The 20795-nt window shown below is 58.2% G+C and overlaps 7 protein-coding genes across 7 annotated transcripts; 2 read left to right on the forward strand and 5 right to left on the reverse strand.

Annotated features, from left to right (window-relative positions):
• Positions 1–167: 167 nt before the first annotated feature.
• On the reverse strand, positions 168–4495 carry PSEUBRA_004680 (uncharacterized protein; the record flags this gene model as incomplete). The annotated part of the gene is made up of 2 exons (XM_016438215.2): positions 168–4016; positions 4097–4495. 2 exons carry the CDS (start codon positions 4493–4495, stop codon positions 168–170), a joined length of 4248 nt encoding a protein of 1415 aa, XP_016290664.2.
• A 729-nt stretch (positions 4496–5224) lies between these two features.
• On the reverse strand, positions 5225–6163 carry PSEUBRA_004681 (Beta-lactamase-like protein; the record flags this gene model as incomplete). Its single annotated transcript, XM_016438210.2, has 1 exon — positions 5225–6163. The coding sequence occupies one exon, from the start codon at positions 6161–6163 to the stop codon at positions 5225–5227; it is 939 nt and encodes a 312-aa protein (XP_016290665.2).
• An 846-nt stretch (positions 6164–7009) lies between these two features.
• On the forward strand, positions 7010–9550 carry PSEUBRA_004682 (Translation elongation factor EFTu/EF1A, domain 2; the record flags this gene model as incomplete). The annotated part of the gene is made up of 1 exon (XM_016438193.1): positions 7010–9550. The coding sequence occupies one exon, from the start codon at positions 7010–7012 to the stop codon at positions 9548–9550; it is 2541 nt and encodes an 846-aa protein (XP_016290666.1).
• Positions 9551–9913: 363 nt separating this feature from the next.
• Positions 9914–11725, reverse strand: PSEUBRA_004683 (Beta-glucan synthesis-associated, SKN1; the record flags this gene model as incomplete). Its single annotated transcript, XM_059465365.1, has 1 exon — positions 9914–11725. The coding sequence occupies one exon, from the start codon at positions 11723–11725 to the stop codon at positions 9914–9916; it is 1812 nt and encodes a 603-aa protein (XP_059321547.1).
• Positions 11726–13388: 1663 nt separating this feature from the next.
• PSEUBRA_004684 (Beta-glucan synthesis-associated, SKN1) lies at positions 13389–15113 on the reverse strand (the record flags this gene model as incomplete). Its single annotated transcript, XM_016438216.2, has 1 exon — positions 13389–15113. The coding sequence occupies one exon, from the start codon at positions 15111–15113 to the stop codon at positions 13389–13391; it is 1725 nt and encodes a 574-aa protein (XP_016290667.2).
• A 1986-nt stretch (positions 15114–17099) lies between these two features.
• PSEUBRA_004685 (Beta-glucan synthesis-associated, SKN1) lies at positions 17100–18773 on the reverse strand (the record flags this gene model as incomplete). The annotated part of the gene is made up of 1 exon (XM_016438213.1): positions 17100–18773. One exon carries the CDS (start codon positions 18771–18773, stop codon positions 17100–17102), a length of 1674 nt encoding a protein of 557 aa, XP_016290668.1.
• A 1299-nt stretch (positions 18774–20072) lies between these two features.
• On the forward strand, positions 20073–20776 carry PSEUBRA_004686 (uncharacterized protein; the record flags this gene model as incomplete). Its single annotated transcript, XM_016438199.1, has 2 exons — positions 20073–20355; positions 20436–20776. 2 exons carry the CDS (start codon positions 20073–20075, stop codon positions 20774–20776), a joined length of 624 nt encoding a protein of 207 aa, XP_016290669.1.
• Between the last annotated feature and the right edge of the window lie 19 nt (positions 20777–20795).

A 20795-nucleotide genomic window follows, 5' to 3' on the forward strand; every position in this document is an offset into this window, starting at 1 on the left:
ATGGCGAGAGTGAGAATCGACAAATTTCGGCGCCACTTTTTTTGGCACGCTATTTGACAATTCTTGTTCCCTCACAAGCTCACATCGGATCCCGTCAAGGTGCTCGCCGCTCAGCTACTGAACACAATCAAAGAGGAAGTGGTGGCACCATTCATTGCCAAAAAAGTCTACACTGTGCATCCCGCCTCGTTGCCCTCCGCCGAGTCCGCCGGTGCCACCTCCGTCTGCGTCTCCTCTAGCGCACCTAGCAGCAGCTCCGTGTACTCCCCGCTGAAGCACCACGCCGGATTGTCGTTGCGCACCCACATGACCAGCTTCCACAGCTGACCGCGGCCGAGCATCTCCACACCGCCCGATCCTTCAGCGTTGAGCGCCAGACCGCAAAAGGTAGCACTCCTCGTGTCTCCCTTGAGAATCCACTGGCGCGTCCTGGTGGCAGGATGAATGCCCGACCCGCTGAGCAGCTGTCTGCGCAGATCGTGGCTCTCCTCCTGCCTTGCTGGCAGCTGAACGTGCGAGGCTCGTCGATGAGCCACGTCTGCCTCGGACTGGACACGGCTGAGCCCGCGCCGTTCGCCGGCGAAGCTCGACCACCGGGGTCGGGCAAACGAACCCATCGCGGAAGCCGAGGTGGACGGCCGCCAGTCGGCGAGCGGAGATTCTGAGTCTACGCTAAAGATTCCAGCGAGGCCGAGGTATTGGAACCTGCGGTGCCAGAAACGGACGCGGAGCCAATCGTCGTCGGTGGGGGAGTCGTCGCGAGTGTTTCCAGTTTCATTCTGGTGTACCGAAGGAAGGAGAGTCGACCAGACCGCTTTTGTTGAGACGAGCTCCTCGCTGCTCTGAGCTGCGACGCTGTCGGCCGTGTGCACAGACGGAGGCATGTCGTTGAGGACCTTCCACGTGCACACGACTACCGTCAGCGCCATGTACGCAGCATGTGCAGTTGCTGGTCTCATCCTCTCCTGCCCCGTCTTTGCCGCACTGATGAGTGTCAGGATGGTGCCAGCGTGCACGAGCGCACGTCTGCAATACGGCGACTCGACCCACTTCACCAGCAGCTGCGTGAGCCTCTTGCGCTGCTCCGCTTTCGTGCTTGGGTTGAGGTACGCGCATATCGAGTGAAGCGGCGTGCACAGTCCAAGGAAAATGGCCTGACACCGGATCGTCAAGCAGTGAACGTCGTCCGTGAGCTTGATCCCTCCACAGCCGGCATCCTCGGCGTTGCCGCCGCTGAACATCTCGGACCAATTCATCAAGGCGTGTGCTATGTGCGTTGCGTCCATGCTCCGCCCGTTGCGCCAACCTGGTAGATCGGAAATACCCGCGTGCTCGACGTTGAAGCCTTCGCTGTCGATCGCGAGCTGCTGCAGGACCGCTGCGGCTCCAAACGCAGAGGATTCGTAGAAGCCGCTATCTGCCATCCAGGCGCCATGCACGCCTTCGAGCAGCGCATACATGTACAGCTGCGAGACGATACGCGGTTCCGTTGCGCCGGCCCGAGATGGCGGCCGACTGGATCGAGCGGATGCGGGTGGACTGGATGCCTGCATGCGCGCATCCTGTGATTCATAGGGCGCGTAGCTGGGGCCCCCGTTGGCATGAGCGTTGAAGTCGAAGGAGGGGCGGAAGCGTGGTCGTGCGGCGGGCGGCAAGGCCAAGTGAGGCCGAAACAGTGCGGAGAGGCGGGAGGCGATCGATGGCATCGTGCCTTCAGCTGAAGAAGGCGAGGGGCTGGTGGTCAGGCGCGCGGCCCAAGCCCTGGGCGGCCAGGCGAGGAACAAGGCGTCGGGACATGGTTCGTGGATGTGTGCGAAGAGAAACTGACACTGTGGAGCCGATGGCCGGGCAGAAAGGTCGATATGCAGCGGCGAGAAGTAGGCTGCGGACTGCGAGTCGAGAATCACACACAACAGCAGCGTCCGCTTGCGGCTCTCGTGCTCGTACCAGCGTGACCATTGAAGGGCGAGCTGTTCCTCAGACAGGGAGTCCAGGTTCGTCGAGTCGATCTGATCCGTGTCGAAATGGGACGGAAGGCAGGTCTGAGCCTTGAGCGCGTCGGACAGAATCGTCTCGCGATGCCCCTCGCATGTGACCCAGAGATCGGAAGCGTTGTGACGTACGCCATACATGCTGACAAGCAAAAAGCAATTCAACAACGACATCCTTCCGCCGAGGCGCAGCGCGTGTCGATGCGATACCATGACCAGGCACCACATCAGACAGATGAGCCTATGCCCTTCCTCCCGAATGCTCGCATCGTCGCTCTGCAAAGACGCGAGCGAGAGCACCGTCAGCGCCTCTTCAGGGCTGTGCGCTTTCGGCGAGCCGATCATTTGGAGGTGGAAGAAGGGCGCGTCTGTGTGCGCTAGTTTGGGAACCAGCGGTGCGAGGCTCTCCAGCATTCTGGACGAGGGATGCAAGTGATCTTGGCAGAGCCGCGCGAAGACGCGGAATCGGTCGACGATAAGTTGCATTTGATCGCTGAGAGTGGTGCCTGAGGTTGCGGCGGTGTTGGCTCCTGGCTGGGCTTCTGTGGACAAGGACGGGCCGTCCACCTCCATCTCGACCCTATGGCTCTGGCTGTGCGAGGTGGACGGTGCATCACGACCTTGACGTGGTGGACCCATGGTCACCATGGCACTGTTGGCGCCCGTCGGCATGACCGCACCACTGCTGGCAGGAGGAAAGCACGACTTGCCATCACCAGCACGAGCAGACTTTCTCTCGCCTTCTTCGTCCCACGCGGCAGCCCTCTGCGAAGGGAACAAGTCATGAGGCTTGGTGAAATTTGCATTCGGGTCGACGACCATGTCGTCCTGTGACTGCGACTCGAGCTTCAACGCCGCACTGACTTGGCGTCCAAGGCTCTCATCATAGTCCTCCGCGATGGCTTGTGCATTGCCTTGACCGGGACGAGTCTGGGAATTTGCATCGAAAGCGGCGGAAGCGGTGCTCCAAACGCGGTCCATCGTTCGCCGATGTGAGCTTGCATTCGGGCCCAGGTACTCCGATTGAGATTCGGTCAAGTTGGGCAGATACACCGAGCTTTGCGACGAGTGCACTTGGGACTGCGAGTTTTGATGGACGTGCATGGCAGAGGTCGTAGTCGGTTGCGGCTGGTTCAGAGAGGCAGCGGGAGCATGGTTGGCTGGCTGTAAGAATGACGTTGAGGACGAGAAGGCATTCGAAGCCCCCATCATGGACGACTGACTTGAAGTCAAGGTGAGGCCGAGTTCGGCCATGATCTGTTCGACGTGAGTTGGATTAGGCGGTGCGCTAGCGGTGGCGCTCGTATGATCGCTCAAATTGCGCAAGTCGAGGCTGAGGAAGGGCGCCGCGATCGGTCGTGGAGAAGTCGAGACACTGGATCCAGAAAGAAGCACTGAGTTGTTGGGGGCGTAGTGACCAGTAGCAGCGGGCGGTTCGATTCGGACCTGCTCGGACAGCTGAGGAAGAGTGCCTGACTCCTGGCTGCCAAAGGTAGGGTCCTCGGTAGCGACCCACATTGTACCGACGAAGAACTCGGACTGCAGAACGTCTGCGTGCGTTGCATGATCGGCAGCTTGATGGTGTGGAACAGCTGAGACGAGGCCAGACGGTAGAGGTGCTGTGCTATAAGCTGTGTCAAAGTAGCCTGTTTGTCCGCCGTCGTCACGCTGATCGTGACATAAAGACCTCGCTGTGGACCCGCTCGCTGCCGCCTCGATACTCGTCGAGCCCCCAGATCCATAGGTGTGAACGCTGGAGGTTTGCCCACTCTGTTGATCCCAGTGGAAAAGCTGGCCAGAGCCCTGGCCGCCTCGATGGTCGGACGGAGGCGCTTCCATCCACTCAGGCCTGTGCGCAGCTGCGTTCTGGGCATCGAAAGCTCGGCGTCCGATCACGGCACCGCTTCCAGCACCAGGATTGCTAAACATGGACGGCTGCACGCCGGAGTGAGGATGATATTCGGGCTCTTCCTCCTTCAGCGAGTAGTTGAAGCGGTGTTGCGGGTTTTGAAGAGCGTAGCCGTCCTGTAAGAAGAGACGCGACGAGATTGTCAGTTGTTATGCATGTGAAGCAACTTTGTGTGGCGTAGTTGAATCATCCTTACAGATTGGTTGAGAGCTTGGGAAAGAGGAGAAGCGTTTGACGCTCGAGATGGGCCGCAAGCATTCCACTGAGCGAGAGGTGAGCCTCTTGGTGAACGAGGCACACTGTCACGGCTGTAGAGGTCAGAGAGCGTGGTCGGACGTTCGAGTGGCTCCGAGATGAGGCGTTGGTGGTCGATGGCGCGCAACGCAGGGCTAGTGCTCATTGCGCCTTCGAAAGGTGGTCGAAGAGATAGCGTGCTGTAGCCACTGGTGGACGCCACGTTTCTTGGAGACACGAACGGATTGGCTGAACCAGAAGCAATGCCGGTGTAAACACGCTCGACACCGGTGGTAGCGGTGGGCGCAGTGTCGGAAGATCGGTAGAGATGAGGGTGCTTTCGGCGCAGATGACGAGCCATACTGTCGTTGCGCGAGAATGCACGATTGCAGCCCGGACAGCAAAAGTCGCGCCGCTGCGTGTGGGTCATCTCGTGCCGGCGCAGATGCGCACGCTTGACAAACGAGGCTGAGCATCCCGGCACCTCGCAATGGAACTTACGGGCCGGGTCGTGACCACGAAAAGCAGGCATGCTGAAAGGGCGACAGGTATCGACACGAAGAATAGCTGGAACGGCGGCAAAGATGGTGGCTCGTGGGGGTGGGACGGAAGGGACAGGCACGCTCAGCTCGGCATTTTAACCGAGTCTGGAGGGCTGGGTCGAGACATGGGATGCACTTTGGTTTGTGTGTGCTTCCACCACATTGTCCCACCACGGTTGCAGATGAAGGGCAGACTGACTGGTTGCTGCCGTGCAGAGCCGCGCAGCAGTGCGCGCCTCTGCCGCGCTGAGCGTTGTCTGGCAGAAGCAGCCACCGGGAACGTCGCCCCGACGAGGCGTACAGATGATCGCCGGTCGAGCAGAGCCACTGGCCGACATAAAAGGGCTGTGATGATCTCGACTTCATTTCGCAAATGTGGGCGGGAGTCGGATATCGTCGTCAGCTCGAGCACGCAAGGCTCGAGATGAAGCGCAGGCGGAGTAGCGCACGATTGGGATGCTTGCTAGGATGAGCAAGAAATTAAGCTCGACAAGCTACAACATGCATATTCGAGTGGGCTGCGTGAGATAAGCGAACGAGATGGGGTCTCACTCCAGCTTGAGTGTCTCGAAGTCGTCCGCGGAATGGCCTTCTTTGTCGACATAGTAGCGGGCCGAAAGCAGAAGCCTATTTCGAGAGTCGGAGAGGATGTTTCGGCCGCTCCAACCTCCGAAAGTGTCTGACCAGTCAAAGTTACGCATCTGAATCCAGATTTGCTCGACGTCGCGAGGAGGCAAAGGGATGTTGTTCGGGAAACTGTAGGCAAAGGTGAACCTTTTGCGGTCCGGCATGACCATGAAGGTATCTGAACAAAAGACAGCTGCTCCTTTTGCGTCTTCATTTGGTCGAACGTCCGAATCCCGGTCCCAGTGAAGACACGAGGAGCCCGGGAAGTGGCCGCCGCACCGCACGAGCGAGAACGAGGGAAGATGCGGAAGTGAAAGCACGTCCTGCTCGACTTCGACGACATGCTTTTGCCGGGCAGCGACATCCGGGCTCTGTGCATTGCCCGAGCCGCGTTGAAACCATTGACGATCGAGCTTGGAGATGAAGACGCTGCAGTCGAGCATCTTGGCCCAGGTGAGCGAGGAGCCGAAAAAGTGCGGATGCGAAATGAAGATGGCGGCAACCTTGCCACTGGGACTGAGGCTGCAGATGCGCTGCATGAGTTCGACCGAGACAAAGCCGCAACAGTCCCAAATGACGGCGCCGTGTTGGGTTAGAAGTAGGATTGGAGTTTGACCGATGGCGAAGGGGGGGTCGAGCTTGATGCGAAGTATGCGAGGGTCGGACTCTTCAGGAAAGAGATCGAATCTTGTGCTTGGAACGAGCTTTCTCTGTGAGGTATACGCTTGGCCGGTGGGGCACGGGTACTGTCGGTCGTCATAGCACACGGGACATTCTGCGGGACCTTGCTCGGAGGAGTACTGGGTGCCGCAGGTTGTGCAGACGGCGAGATCAGCATCTTCATCCCAAAGTTGCTGCATTGTCAACGAAGTAGGTGACGACTCTGATTTGAAGGACATGGTCACCGACGCGATGGACGACTTGTCCGATCTTGAGCGTATAGATAGGAACCGAGCGTCGACGTCGTTATGTATGTGATGCACGATATGCGCCAAGCGCGGCTAGGACGAAGATTGCGATGTGAGGTGCGATGAAGCAATTGAGAACGTGCTGTGGGCGGAAGGTCTTGGCAGCGACGACGATGAAGTGGGAGTAGCAGATGGAAGTGATGATGAACAAGAGGTCGTCGAGGTACAATGGACCCTGAATCATCTGGCAGACAATTAGCCGTGCTTCGGGCCGAATGATGACGGGGCTCCGTCTACCGCGAGCTTCAACCACCACTTGATCTCGCGCACATATTATCACAATGGCTAAAGCGGCTACGCCTTAGTCTCTTCATATCCGTCTCAAGTAGGCCTTGTGAGCGATCGGCTACTCGTCGCCGTTGTGCAAAGTCACACGACCTGACTCGTGCCGTTGGGTTAGGCGCAACTGAACAGACGTGGAATTTGTGCCCGTGCGAGCTTGTCAGTCGTCGTCGATCGCACATTCAGCAAAAATCGGATTTGTCAGACTTCTCAGACCCGATCTTAACCGATACATGGAACAGAGCGGGCTGAGCCAAAAAATTTGAGATTTTTGGAAGAAAGGGTTTGTGAAACAGCCTGCAGCTCGAGTGTGCTTCTGAAGGTCTAAGTGGTCCTCGAGGTGACAGAACTGACACTTGGCAAGCTCCTGCACATCTTCACCATCACGTCCACCCTTTTGCGCTTTGTCGAGCTTCTCCTCATAGGACAGAGAATTTCTGCAAGACAATCGCAAACATGGTCGCAATCTCTCGCGTGGCCGCAGCACGCTCGCTAGCCCGCCAGCTGGCGAGGCACAACCTGCGAACCACCGGCGTCGCTGCCACACCTCTCCGCATCGCTGTCGCATCCACACCCCTCGCTCGCGCACCCAGCACCTTCCGCAGCCTTAGCATCTCGACCCGTCGCTCCGCTGCCGCAGCAGCAGCCGTCTCAGCACCACCGTCTCACGATGCTGCCGCACAGACCGCGCACGATGGCGCACATATGCCCATGTCGCCCCTCACCTCCGCCGACCTCGCCCGTCTCGTCCGTCAGCGCAATGTCGGTATCTCGGCGCACATCGACTCTGGCAAAACCACTCTCACCGAACGTGTGCTCTTTTACACGGGGCGCATCAAGGACATCCATGAGGTGCGGGGGCGTGATGCCGTCGGCGCCAAGATGGATCACATGGAGCTCGAGCGTGAGAAGGGTATTACGATTCAGAGTGCCGCGACGTACTGCAGCTGGAAGGCCACGCCGCCTACCGAGAAAGCGAGTCTCAGTGGCGATGCTGCCGATACGACCAGCAAGGAAATGGCCAAGAAGGAGGATTTTCACATCAACATCATCGACACGCCGGGACACGTCGATTTCACCATCGAGGTGGAGCGCGCGCTGCGTGTGCTCGATGGCGCCGTGCTGGTGCTCTGCGCTGTGAGCGGTGTCCAGTCGCAGACCATCACGGTGGATCGACAGATGAGGCGCTACTCGGTGCCAAGGATCAGCTTCATCAACAAGATGGACCGTGCCGGTGCCAACCCGTGGCGTGTCATTGGGCAGATCAGGAACAAGCTCAAGATGCCCGCTGCCGCCGTCCAGATCCCGATCGGTGCAGAGGACGACTTCAACGGTGTCATCGACCTCATCCGCTGGAAGGCAGTCTACAACGAGGGTCACAAGGGTATCGAGATCCGCGAGACCGACGAGATCCCCGCTGAATACCTCGAGCTCGCCAAAGAGAAACGCGCCGAACTCATCGAGCAGCTCGCAGAGGTGGATGACGAGATGACCGAGATCTTCATCGAGGAGCGCGAGCCCACCATCGAGGAGCTTGCCGGTGCGATCCGACGCACGACCATCCGATGTCAGTTCTCGCCCGTCTTCCTGGGCTCGGCGATCAAGAACAAGGGCGTGCAGGCGATGCTCGACGGTGTATGCTCGTACCTGCCCAACCCGGCGGAGGTGCCGGCGACGGCGATGGACATGAGCACGGCCGCTACCAAGAAGGCCGCTGAGGACGCGGCTAAGGCTGCGGGCGAGGACGAGGAAGCTGCTGCCGAAGCACGTCGCAACGCCGCGCCACCCGTTCTACCTCTCAGCCCCGCATCAGAAGCCCCACTGGTCGGCCTCGCGTTCAAGCTCGAAGAGGGCAAGTACGGCCAGCTCACCTACATGCGTGTCTACCAGGGCACGCTGCGTCGCGGCAACCTCATCTTCAACGCGCGCACGGGCAAGAAGGTCAAAGTGCCTCGTCTGGTGCGCATGCACTCGAATGACATGGAGGATGTTGAGGAGATCGGTGCAGGTGAGATCTGCGCCATGTTCGGCGTCGAGTGTTCGTCGGGTGACACCTTCACCGATGGCACGACACAATTGAGCATGACCTCGATGTTCGTCCCCGAGCCTGTCATCTCGCTGGCCATCACACCGGAAGGCAAAGAGTCGCAGAACTTCTCCCGCGCGCTCAACCGGTTCCAGAAGGAAGACCCGACCTTCCGCGTTCACGTCGACAAGGAGTCCAACGAGACCATCATCAGCGGCATGGGCGAGCTGCATCTCGAGATCTACGTCGAGAGGATGAGGAGGGAGTACAACGTGCCGTGCACCACGGGCAAGCCGCGCGTCGCGTTCAGGGAGACGATCGAGAAGAAGGCGAGCTTTGCGTATACGCACAAGAAGCAGACGGGTGGTGCGGGTCAGTTCGGTCGTGTCATGGGTTATGTCGAGCCTATGGAGGTGGATCCCGAGACGGGTGTGGATACTGCTTTCGAAAACAGGGGCGTGGGTGGCAGCATTCCCAACGGCTACATCACTGCGTGCGAGAAAGGTTTCTACGATGCGCTGGAGAAGGGTGCTTTGTCGGGTCACGCAGTGACGGGCGTCCGCTTCGTGTTGGAGGACGGTGCCGCACATAGCGTCGACTCGTCCGAACTGGCTTTCCGCCTCGCCACCGCCGGCGCCTTCCGCGAGGCCTACCAGAAGGCTAACCCGGTCATCCTCGAGCCCAAGATGACCGTCGAGGTCGTCGCACCCATCGAGTTCCAGGGCGCCGTCATCGGCGCGCTCAACCAGCGCAAGGGCACCGTCGCAGACACCGAGGTGCGCGAAGACGAGTTTACCCTCACCGCAGAGGTCTCGCTCAACGACATGTTTGGCTACTCGTCGCAACTGCGCGGCTTGACACAGGGCAAGGGAGAGTTCTCGATGGAGTACAAGTGCCACACGCCCGTCATGATGAACGTTCAGAAGGACATGCAGGAGGCTTATAGGAAGAAGCAGACCGAGAAGAAGTGATCCCCATCATAGACGCTAGACTTTAACCTTATTCACAGCTCACATTCGCATCCTTTCGTGCTGTGCTGCGTGATGTATGAGCGATTGGAGACGAACAGGCCCGTCCACGCTGAGCAGCAGACGTGAACCGAAGCTCAAACCGATCTAGGAAAGGAAACGGCTCGCACAAGAACGCCGGCTGAAATTGTTAGATTGCCGCCCGGAAGGGAAAGAGTACAGGATCGTGGTCGATGAAGGTCTCGACTTGGTATAGAGAGGCAAGACCACCACAGCACGGAACGTGCGGTGCGGTCCCTGGTAACGTGATATGATGCGAATGCGATGCTAAAGTCCATGGTAGTGATGAGATAGGGTAGCGGGGAACTACGCCGCCGGGTTCGGCCCAGGATACTTCGATGGTGGATTTGAGCATCCGTTGGGGTTGAGCCTGTTGCGTGGCCAATCCGCCTGGTATCCACCCTGCGCCTCTGTCCCACCCCATATCGTGAGGTTGGGGTTTGAGTAGGCCTCGATGTGTTTGTTGATGTAGGCCTGGGTGGGGAAGTCGTCTGGGTCGCAACCGACGTTGGTTTGGCCCGAGGGCTGGTAGACGCGGACGTAGTCGATGAGCATCTTGCCGGGGAACTCGAGGTTGGCCCAGTCAATATAGCCGAATCCGGACGAGATGGCGAGATTGATGAGGATGTACATGGGCTCTTGCGGGACAGGTCTGCGGCTGATGCCGACCCTGGGATCGGCAGCGAGCGCGCCGGAGTTGAGCCTCCACGCCCGCTGACCGTTGTTGACCCAGTCAATGTACCCGTCAAAGCCTGCCTTGTACTCGAAGCCGTAGACGGAAAAGTCGCCGCCACTGTACTGATAGGCCGTCTGCAAGGTGTTGACGACGCCACTGGCCGACTGCTGGAGCACGTTGCCCTGGTACGAGTTGAGCTGCGCCGAGGGCTGGAAGAATTCGTACTCGGTACCTGTGGTGTTGATGAGCTCATAGCCGTAGTTTGCGGGCATCCACTGGCCGGATTGCGAGACGCCGCCAATGCCGCCGCCGACCTGGGCCTCGATGACGTCGATTTCGGGGGCGGAACGACCGACAAAGTTGCCGCTCGAATCCTTGGGCCCTGGGTGGTCGTCGCCGGGGCATGTGCAGGCGGAGAGACGTTGTCCCGGCTGCCAGCTGATCGACGTGGTGCCGTACTTCTCGTTGTAGACGGTGTTACCACTGGTGAGGGCGCCTGACGGGCCCAGTCCATCCGGATCGGTCTGGTTCTTCAAGGTGCCAACGTCGCAAGCACTGTAGGCGTACGGCCAGGTTCCTTGCGTAGTGGCACCGTAGTTGGCTCGTCCGAGATTGCCCATGGTCCACACGGCAGGCCACCATCCGGAGATGGAGCTGCTTCCAGGCAGCTGAATGCGGGTCTCGATGTAGCCTCCCGTGAAGCAGAACTGATTCCACGAGGTGAGCTGGCCACTGCGGAAGTTGAGGTTGTTGGTCTCGATCTCGTCGGCGGTGATGACGAGATTGCCTCCCTCGGTGGTGACTGCTTGCGGACTGTACCACTCGTAGTCTCCTGTGGGCCATGGCCAAAGATCAACGGCAGTCCAGAAAGGGTCGTCGCCTGGCCAGAAGGACCTACCATCCCTGTTGAACTCGTCACTAAAGACGAGCTGTAGGTCCTGCGTGCCATCTACGGACCTTTTTGTTCGCACATCCTGTGGAGTGTCTGGATCGATGAGGGAAGTGCGCATGTTGGTCATGTCGGGGACTTGGCCGGTAGCATTGGTGCCGCCAATGTTGAAGCCATCTTTCTTGCTGGTTGCGAGGTGGCCGAACTCGATCAGTGGATAGCCCAAGAAAAGAAGGATGATACCGGCAATGACGATGGACAAAGTTGTCAAGTCGAGCAAGACGCGCGGATCCATACGTCGCTTGATGGGGCTTTGGCTCTCGAAGTCGTGCAGCTCGTCGTTCTCGATGACAAAGTCGTCAAAGGGCATGCCATGTTGCGAGTGCGATTTGGGAGCGTCCGTGTCCAGATAGGGTGAGATGGAGGAGGCCTTGTCGGTTGCTGACGACTGTGGAGAAATTTTTGAGAGCGGTGGAGAGGCCTGCGAATCTGTGGTTGCTGCACCGTGGGACAGCGTCGAGACATTCTCGAGGACCTCGTTAGATGCCGACATTGTGATTCGAAGCTGAGCCAGGCACTGTGATGTGTAAGTGAGCGTGGATCGGAACCACCGACGCCTGGGAATGTGATTGTAGAGAAGGGCTTGGCAGGCAAGCTATCGGCAAGCTTTCGACATGCAGGTGGTGTGACGAGTCAGCGAAAGCCAGTGCGGGTGCGGTGCGCTCGTCGAGCGATCAGGAGTGGCAAAAGCACCGGGGAGGAGATGGTGTTGAGAAGGTTGAGGGCGCAGGCAAGATTGTCGATGAACCTTGAGATGAAGGTTGCTGTGGACAGAGAGAGAGCATCTAGCAGAGCTACCCTTGAGCACAAAGCACAGACAGAGTGGACCCCGAAAAGACTGGAAGGAATCAGGCTCTGATGCCGATGCCAAAGCTAAGTTACGCACATGAGCGCTATTTGAGAGCAACCACGGGCTCCGCCGATTCATGGGAACCATCGAGGCGAGGCTCGAGGAGTGAGCAGTAAGCGTGTGTGTCGGTGGGCAGTCCAGGGCGAGCGGATCCAGACCATTGGACCCTCCGTCATTCCACCTCAACGAAAGCAAGACGAAAGGTTGCTTCCGATCAGCAATGCCTCGTCCAATCGTCGAGTCGCGTTGTGATTTCAAGCGGCGACTTCTGCTTGTCAGACACATGGAGTAGGCTGCTGCATCCGATCCGGATCAGTGTCAGATGCTGCTGCACTGTGCATCGAATGCACAGACGGACGGGCGGGCCAACGTGGTACTGTAGGATGTTTGTGTGCCTTTTTTCAATTGTACCGCGAAGAGCACCCTTATTGTCTAGACCAGTCTCGTGGCTTCGTGACATCGGAGAGCCAACCGACGGTCACATCGCCCGTTGGAAGGCACGGGCTCGCTTGTGTAGAATTTGAAATCCCTCCAAATCGAGCAAACAAGACCCTTTTAGACACAGCTTTGACACAGCGGACGAGTGAATTGTGCGTGGGGGAGCGTTGCTAGGCGGAGTTTGGATAGGCGAGTGTGTTGACGTCAACGACGGTGAGAATTTTGTATTCGCACCGTCCACACTGCCACTCACAGCCTTGTCAAACTCATCTTTCGACGAGCTTCAAGCCACATTTCTGAATAAGGCGGCTTCGATAGACTTGTTCGACGGTCGTACTCGCATCGACATCGGCGTGATGCATCGACAAAGCCGGTCGTGGTGAGGCAGGTTGTATTTATCTCGCCAACGGTCAACCGCAGGACCGCTTTGCCAAGAGCAAAACGTGGTCGCATTAAGAAGGAACATGGCTACAGACCAACCCACGGGGACTGGGACGGTGTTGGCGATGGGCGTGGCTAGAACCGTGCAAACACCCGCCTACGCCGCCAGGCGGAAAGCACGTTGCATGCTACAGCTTTGGGATGAAATTCAATCTCCCGATCCGGTCGGATCGGCCTGGCACCTGCACCTTTTTCGCGCGTAGCTCAAACCCTGTCTACTTGTCTCTGTCCAAAGCATGGTCCCTGGAAACGATGGATTGCGAGGAGCATCGACGGATGTGCGAGGAACTCGGTCTATTGGTACACAGAAAAGACTGAAGGAAGAAAACGACTTGCGAGAGGAGAGAGAGATTGAAACGTCCATGTGGAAAAATGCTGAAGGAGAGAGTATGCAGGTATGCTGGGACAGGTGGCGAGCAGCGACGGCTCAGCAACCAGTCAACGTGTTCTTTGGCCAGCCGTACTTAGCCCTGGGCCATTGGGTAAGGTTGTTATTTGAGTAGACGTCCGGATGGTTGGCGATGAAGCTGGCGGTGGGGTGATCAGCCGGATCGCATGAGATGCGGTCGGTCTGGCCATCCTTCTGATAGACGCGAACGTAATCGATCGACATGAAGGCGGGGAAGGTAATACCACCCGTGCCAAAGTCGACGTTCTGGAAACCGGCCGAGATTGCCAGGTTCATTACGATGGCCATGGGCTCGACGGGGATAATACGCTGGCCGATGTCCAATGCGGGACGCGCAGGGAAAGCCTTGGGGTTGACCGACCACGACGGCTGCCCATCGACGTACCAGGTCATGGATCCGCTGCCGTCGTAGTTGAAATCAGGCGAGAATTCGACACCATATTTGACGAACTGGTTCTGGGTCAGCTGGAAGCCGCTGTCGGGCACCTTGGTGACGGACGAGACAGCCTCCTGGATCTGACCACCCGTGTAGGTGTTGAACTCGGTGATGGTATCATCGTAGACCTTGGCCTCGGTGCTGGAGTTGCCCCAGGCGTAGGCGTCATCAAAGGGAGCCACCTGGAGCGACTGCGAGGCGTACGAGTGCTTGGCACCGTTCTTGTACTGCACTTGCACCTCGAAGATGTCGATCTCAGGCGAGGAGCGGCCGACGTTGTTGCTGGGGCCCGGGTGCTCCTCGCCTGGACATGTGCACGACGAGTAGCGCATGCCGGGAAGGTACGAGAGCTCGCCATTGTACGCGTACGTGCCCTTGGAGTTGATGGCCGCGTAGGGACCGGTGCCGTTGACGTAGGTTTGGTTGGGAAGAATGCCGGTGTCGCACGAGTTGTATGAGTATGGCCAAGTTCCTTCCGTCGAGGCGAGATAGCCTGGACGGCCGAGGTTACCCATGAGCCACACGGCGGGCCAGTATCCGCTGGTGCTAGGAGAGCCAGGTAGCTTGACGCTAAACTCGATGTATCCGCCCTGGAAGCAGAACTTGTTCCACGACTGGACCATACCGGAGCGGAAGTTCTTGTTGTGGACCTCGGCCTCTTCAAGAGCGATCACCATGGCTCCACCGGTGGTGTTGACGGCCTCGGGCGAATACCATTCGTAGTCTCCTGTACCAGAGTACCAGAGATCGACGGCTTCCCAGTACGGATCGTCTCCAGGCCAGAAGGTCCTGCCATCGACTTCGAATTCATCACTGAAAACGAGATGGTAGGAGGATTGATCATAGCCACTGGTCCACTTCATGGCGTTCTGCGGTGTGTCGGCGTCGATAAGCGAGGAGATAGCGAGAGCGGGCACCTGCCCGGAACCGTTGGTACCGCCAAGACCGAAAGCACCCTTGGTCTTGTCGTCGTACTGGTCCCTGATCTTGATAAGGACAGGGTAGCCGAGGAAGAGCATGAGGAGACCGAGTGCAAGGACAGTGAGGGTGAGAATGTTGAGGAAGCCTCGCAAGTTCCAGCCGTGCGAAGACTTGTCCCATTTGGCGTCGATGCTGTGAAGGTAGTCGTCTTCCTCCTCGGTCATGCCATTGTTGGCGAGCTGATACTTTTGAGTACCGGAAGCGGGGTTGGAGCGGTCGTAGAGGAGACCATCGTGCTGATTGGACGTGGTGCCGCCGATGCTAGTCTCCGAGCTGGAGGGCGGGCTGTGTGCGGAGGAGGATCCTCCTCGGTATGGGTCGGTCATGATGGCGGAGTGCGCTCCGGTATCGATGGATGTACCGGTTTCTCTTTCAAAAGAGATGCGCTCAGTAGACGTCGAAGGGGTGGATCGATCCAAATGAGGCGCTGAAGGTTGCGGAAGTTACGTGCGATCCAATTGGAGTGATTACGAGCGATGGATCGAGGCGAGAGATGGGGTCAGAATGGAGCTGACGGCGACGGTGCTGGCGGAAGGATGGTGGTAAAGGGAAGAACATCAGCGTGCGGCTCAGTGTGACATGCAGTGCCCCTCAAGTGTATCATGCTGTGATTGACCGAGCAAAGCGTGTGGGAGTGTGTGTGTTGCGTTGTCACGGGCTGTGCGAAGCTAGCGGCTCTGCGCCATGCTGGCCTGTTGATTCGAGGGGGCCTGCATGAAAACGTCGAAATTTTTGGAAGGGCAAAGGGAGCAGAAATTCAGCCGCCGACTGACCGCCGACGTGCGTCAGTTGAGCCGGCGAATCGTTCCGTCACCGTCGGTCCGGCAGCCAGATGAGCAACGGCCTTGTCTCTCGCTCCTGAGGCCAGCCGGATCCTAGCCTGTTCTGGACTGGCCAAGTTACAATCGCACGTCCCGCCCACGATTCAGATGATTGCTTCCCTGCTTGAGTGGGTTTGGTTGAGTTTCGAACGGATCACTGCGCCGACAATCGACTTTTTGCTAGCTCGCTGCCCACGGAACAGCGCAGCACGGCGAGGGAGGCAAGCCTTTGTTGCGTAGGTTTGCTGCCAGGTTGACAAAGCCGGCGACGCTCGCCTTGACCGAGAGCTCTGCCATTGCGGATGCGACTCTCGATCGAGGGACAGGGGTCTTGTGCGCCGAACCACAGACCACATGTTTTGTTTCCTGCCGAGGTGCAATGATCTGCGTATGCCTTTAGAACGCCGGTAATACGTCAATTCAAATTCATGATAAGCTTGTATTCCTCAACTTGAAATTCTCCGAGGCGCAAATTGAACTTTTCTCATGCAAACAAAAGCGTGAGCCGCCACGCAGTCATCAAGGAGACAGCCTAGAGTGGGTCGCTTGACCAGCGCACGCCCTAACATCACACTGTTCTGTGTGGTGCCTCGGCTTAGTCCTCACTCCCGGGTCAACCGGCAGCCCACGTCGTCGCCTCAATGGGCAAATCCCAACATGGTTGACGATGGGCACGACCCCATCCAGCCGACACTGTGTAGCAAAGTTGCGCCGAATTTAGATGAGCGTCTCAATCTGCACCAATGTTTGTACATGATCAAGCTTTGGCGCTTTGAGGGGTTCCGCCTCGACCCAACACGAGATCGGGAGGCGTCCCGCAAGTTGTCAATAGCATGCACGGTGTGACGCAGAGCAAGAGGCACGAACGAGTTCAGTCTTGCTCACCCCGTATCACGGGCCTGACGGTGTTCTTGGTGCTTTGCTGGTGCTCGACTCAGCAAGCCTACTCACGTACGCGAGCTCTGCGTTTGCAATTTGGCGGGCTCTGCCTCTGCGGTTTGACAGGCTCTGCCTTTGCGTTTTAGCAGGCTCTGCCTTTGCGTTTTGGCGGGCCCTGCTTTTGCGGACAAGCTCTGCAGCTCTGCGTCTGCGACTTGGCGGGCTCTGCCTTTGCGATTTGGCTGGCTCTGCGTTTGAGATCTGGCTGGCTCTGCGTTTGCGAGTCGGCGGACCTTGGCGGGTCCTGCTTTTGCCAAGTGGCGGGCCTCGCATTTGCGGTTTCTGAGACGCTGCTTGAGTGGACACGTTACGATTAAGGGGACCTCCTTTATTATAGACGGCCCGGTCTTTCTCCCCCGGTATCAAGATCCTGCCTCCCTTCGCTCAACACACAATGGACACCCTCACACACGTTCCGCGATTGCTGTCTGTACAGTAAGATGCATTGCACGACTGGAAAAGCGATTGTTCTGGAAACTGTATAAAAAAATTGCACCCTAAAAAACTTGTGGGTGGCAAACCATCATCCCGACCTGATCGCGACGAGACCATCTAGCATCCTTGCAACCTGTTCCTTGGGATCCTGCTCTTCGGGAATTCTGTCAAGTTGCGATTGTAATACATGTCCTTGTTGTTCTCGATGTACTCGTATGTTGGGCGATTGGCGGGGTCGCAACCGACACGATCCGGCTGGCCGTCGCGCTGGTAGACGCGGACGTAGTCGATGGCCATGTGCGCGGGGAACTCGAGCTGGGTGAAGTCGGGCACCTGGAAGGACTCGGAGATGGCCACGTTGAGGATCAGGAACATGGGCTCAGTCGGGATAAGCCTTTGAGAGACATCGAGCTCGGGGACGGGTCCGATGGCTTGACCGTTCAAGGTCCACGTCGGTCGGCCGTCCATGTACCACGTGACGCTGGCATCACCGTCCTCGTTCCAGTCGGGGGCGTACTCGACGCCGAAGGTGACGTAACGGCCGCCAACGGTGTTCTCGTACGCTACATCAGGAACAGCACTGAGCGCAGAGACGGCTTCTTGGATAGCACCACCCTTGTAGTCGTTGAGCCTCGTGCGCGCGTCCCAGATGCGAATGTCGCCACCCGCCGTCGAGTTTCCATAGTAGTAGTCGACGTCGAAGGGGGCCATTTGCAGTGATTGCGAGGTCTCACCATGTCCGCCGGCGACGTCGATCTTGGCTTCGAGGATATCCAACTCTGGGGCCGAACGAGCGATGCCACGGTTGGGACCCGGGTGCTCGGTGCCAGGGCAGCCGCACGAGGTGTATCGCATACCGGGGAGCCACGAGAGCTCGTTGTTGTAGCTCGCCGAGAAGAGACCGTTTGCGTTGAGGGCGGCGGGCGGTCCAGTGCCGTTGACGTACGTCTGATTAGGCAGCGCGCCGGTGTCGCAGCCCTGGTACGAGTAGGGCCACATGCCCTCGTTGGTGGCACCGTATCCGGGCCTGCCGAGGTTGCCCTGCGTCCAAAGACCGGGCCAGAGACCGGGGATGTCATGCGCTCCAGGCAAGCGGGCAGCGATCTCGTAGTAGGCACCTTGGAAGCACACCTTGTTCCAGCTCTGGACCATGCCGGAGCGGAAGTTCTTGTTGTTGGTCTCACGCTCCTCGACCGAGATGACGAGCGCACCGCCGGTGGTGTTGACGGCTTCGGGAGAGTACCACTCGTAATCACCCGTTCCCCAGTACCAGAGATCGACGGCCTCCCAGTACGGGTCATCACCGGGCCAGAAGGATCGACCTTCCTGCTCGAACTCGTCTGAGAAAACAAGGTGCCACGCCGAGCCGTCGACGACCGAGGTGCGGCGCATGGCCGTAGGCGGTGTGTCTGGGTCGATCAAGCCACGCTGAGTGAGTGTTGTGAGACGTTGAGGACTCGACGGGTTGATGTCGATCGAGTCGAACACCTTGCTGAGAACCACGACGAGCGGGTAGCCGAGGAAGAGCGCGAGCAGGCCCATGGCGAGCAAAATGAGTGTGAGGACATTGAGTACACCGCGCAAACTGATGCAAGGGCCGGAATGTCGGTCAAGTCCCTTATCGGAGTAGAGGTAGTCGTCTTCATCGTCGTCGTCAGTGAGAAGAGGCGCTGCTGGCATGCCGCGGCTGCCGTAGCCTCGGCCGCCTTGTTGGCCAGGCATGGTATAGTACTTTTGCGAGGAAGAGCTGCTGCTCGAGTCGGTCTGTACTGAGGGACGAGAAGAGGCCATGCTGGGCGGGTTGTGTGCCCGCTGATAGGCTGGCTCTCGCCGAGACGGCATTATGATGGATATGAAGTGGGTTCGAAGCTACAGCCAGCTGCAGTGAGAAATGACGAGACAAGAATGGGACGGCAAGTGATGCAAAGCAGTGTCGTTGTTGCGGTGGAGCTTGCTGATGTTGCTGTTGGTGGTGAGGAAGGAGGGAAGACGTGTTCGAGGAAAGAACAAGACTGGAGTGTCGTTGGGAGCGACGAAGCCGGCGTTTTGCAGGCTCCCTGTATCGGTTTAGACAGACGAGGTAAGAGCGAGTCTCACGAGCTAGGCTATTCTCCGCGTGTTGCGTTTGGCTGTCACCAAGAGTTTCGTGCAGCTACAAGAGAAGGATCGGCGAGGAGCACGTCAAAAAGTCTTGGCCTCCGTACTTGATGCATCTCAGACACAGCCCGGCTGTGACAAGGCCTTCCCTTCCCTCATGTGGGTCGGAGACTGGCGGCTTCGATCTTTGCCGCCGCTTTCGCAAGTCGCGCTTCTCGCAATCAGGTTCTTACTCATGACTGACGATAATGCACTTACATGGGCTTGCGAAATCTTGGGCTCCGGGGCGAGAGAGGAGGGGCAGGGTCCCCGCAACACCAGCAACACAACACGCATGAAGGCCACACAGGAGATTTTCGCGAATGCCAAGTGTTTTCAGAGCGCCAAGACATTTGAGCACAGGCACTGCGCGAGAGGGCTGTCAAAAACAGCCAATCGGGGTCGTGGGCGCCGAGGGAGAGCCTGGGTGCCTGTCCACTGTTCTCGAATGCCAAGAAACTTGAGTTTGCTGCACAGCGGAACACCCGAAGCTCCACCGACAAGGCTAGCCCAATCTGGCGGCTTTGCTGTCTGCCGCTGATCATCGTAAGACTGTTGATGCTCGCTTGGTCAGTCACGCTCGAGGTTCACAGCCGGTCGGAGCACTTGCGAGCGAGCACTGTCATCGCCTCGTGACTTGTCGGAGTCGCCGTGTTGCAAAGCATAGGGGTTTGACAAGACGGCGATCTCAGATTCGGCGTAAGGCTCTTCTTCGTCTGGCAGGCCCATTCACCAAAATCTGGCAAGGTGACAGGTGTTGCTTCCTCCGCTCCTTACTCGCTCACCTTTTCATCCTTCTTTCCTTGCTATCACATCCGTCGCCCACCACCTCCGCATCATCATCGAGCCAGCCACTCGCTGGATCAGCATCGCAATCTGTGTATCATCAGCATCTAGGGCGTACGACATCAATCGCACCTCTTCGAGATCTCACTGACTCGACCAACACACGATATGGCGCACACAACACAGCTGCTCGCCTTCTGTTTGGCGTGCATCCTCTTCCAAGCGACAAGTTTGGTATCGGCAGGCCGACAACGCTATGCCATCCTCAACGCAGGTGACGAGCCCATGCTTCAAGGCACATGGTCGTCCGGCTCGGGCGTAGTCACCACCGGCGCCAACTTCTTCAATCCACGCACACGAAGCTTCATTCCTCCTCGCGTTCCTGGGCAAGCATACAGCTTCACCCAGGACGGCTATTGGGAGTTCGCCAAGTACCGCGTCCAGCCGAATCGTAAGTCCTTCCTCACGTCGTGCTCAGCATTCTCATGCGACTTACTAACATTGCTGCTCTTACTTTGTTGATACCGCCAGCAAGGAAACCAGAGTGCATTACCTCTCAGCTCATCTGGCAGCACGGCAGCTACAACCTCCACGCCAACGGAACTCTTCAGCTCTACCCCATCGCCCGTGAAGGCGCCCAACTCCTCACTTCCAGCTGCGACACCAACAACCCGCCTGAAGAGATGTACGATGTTTCCGAGGAGTACACGCTCGTCGACACCTGGGTCGACCTGCACCACGGCGTCCCCTCGTCGGCACTCCGTTTGACGGATGCGTGGGGCAACAGGTCGCCAAGTCTCTACAAGATCTATGACCCACCCATGATGCTGCCCACGGACAACTTGTACCTCGAATACATCGGCATCCCTTGATCCAGCGCAGTAGAATTCG

Source organism: Kalmanozyma brasiliensis, assembly GCF_000497045.1.
Source record: "Kalmanozyma brasiliensis GHG001 unplaced genomic scaffold PSEUBRA_SCAF4, whole genome shotgun sequence".
Classification (NCBI taxonomy): Eukaryota; Fungi; Basidiomycota; class Ustilaginomycetes; order Ustilaginales; genus Kalmanozyma; species Kalmanozyma brasiliensis.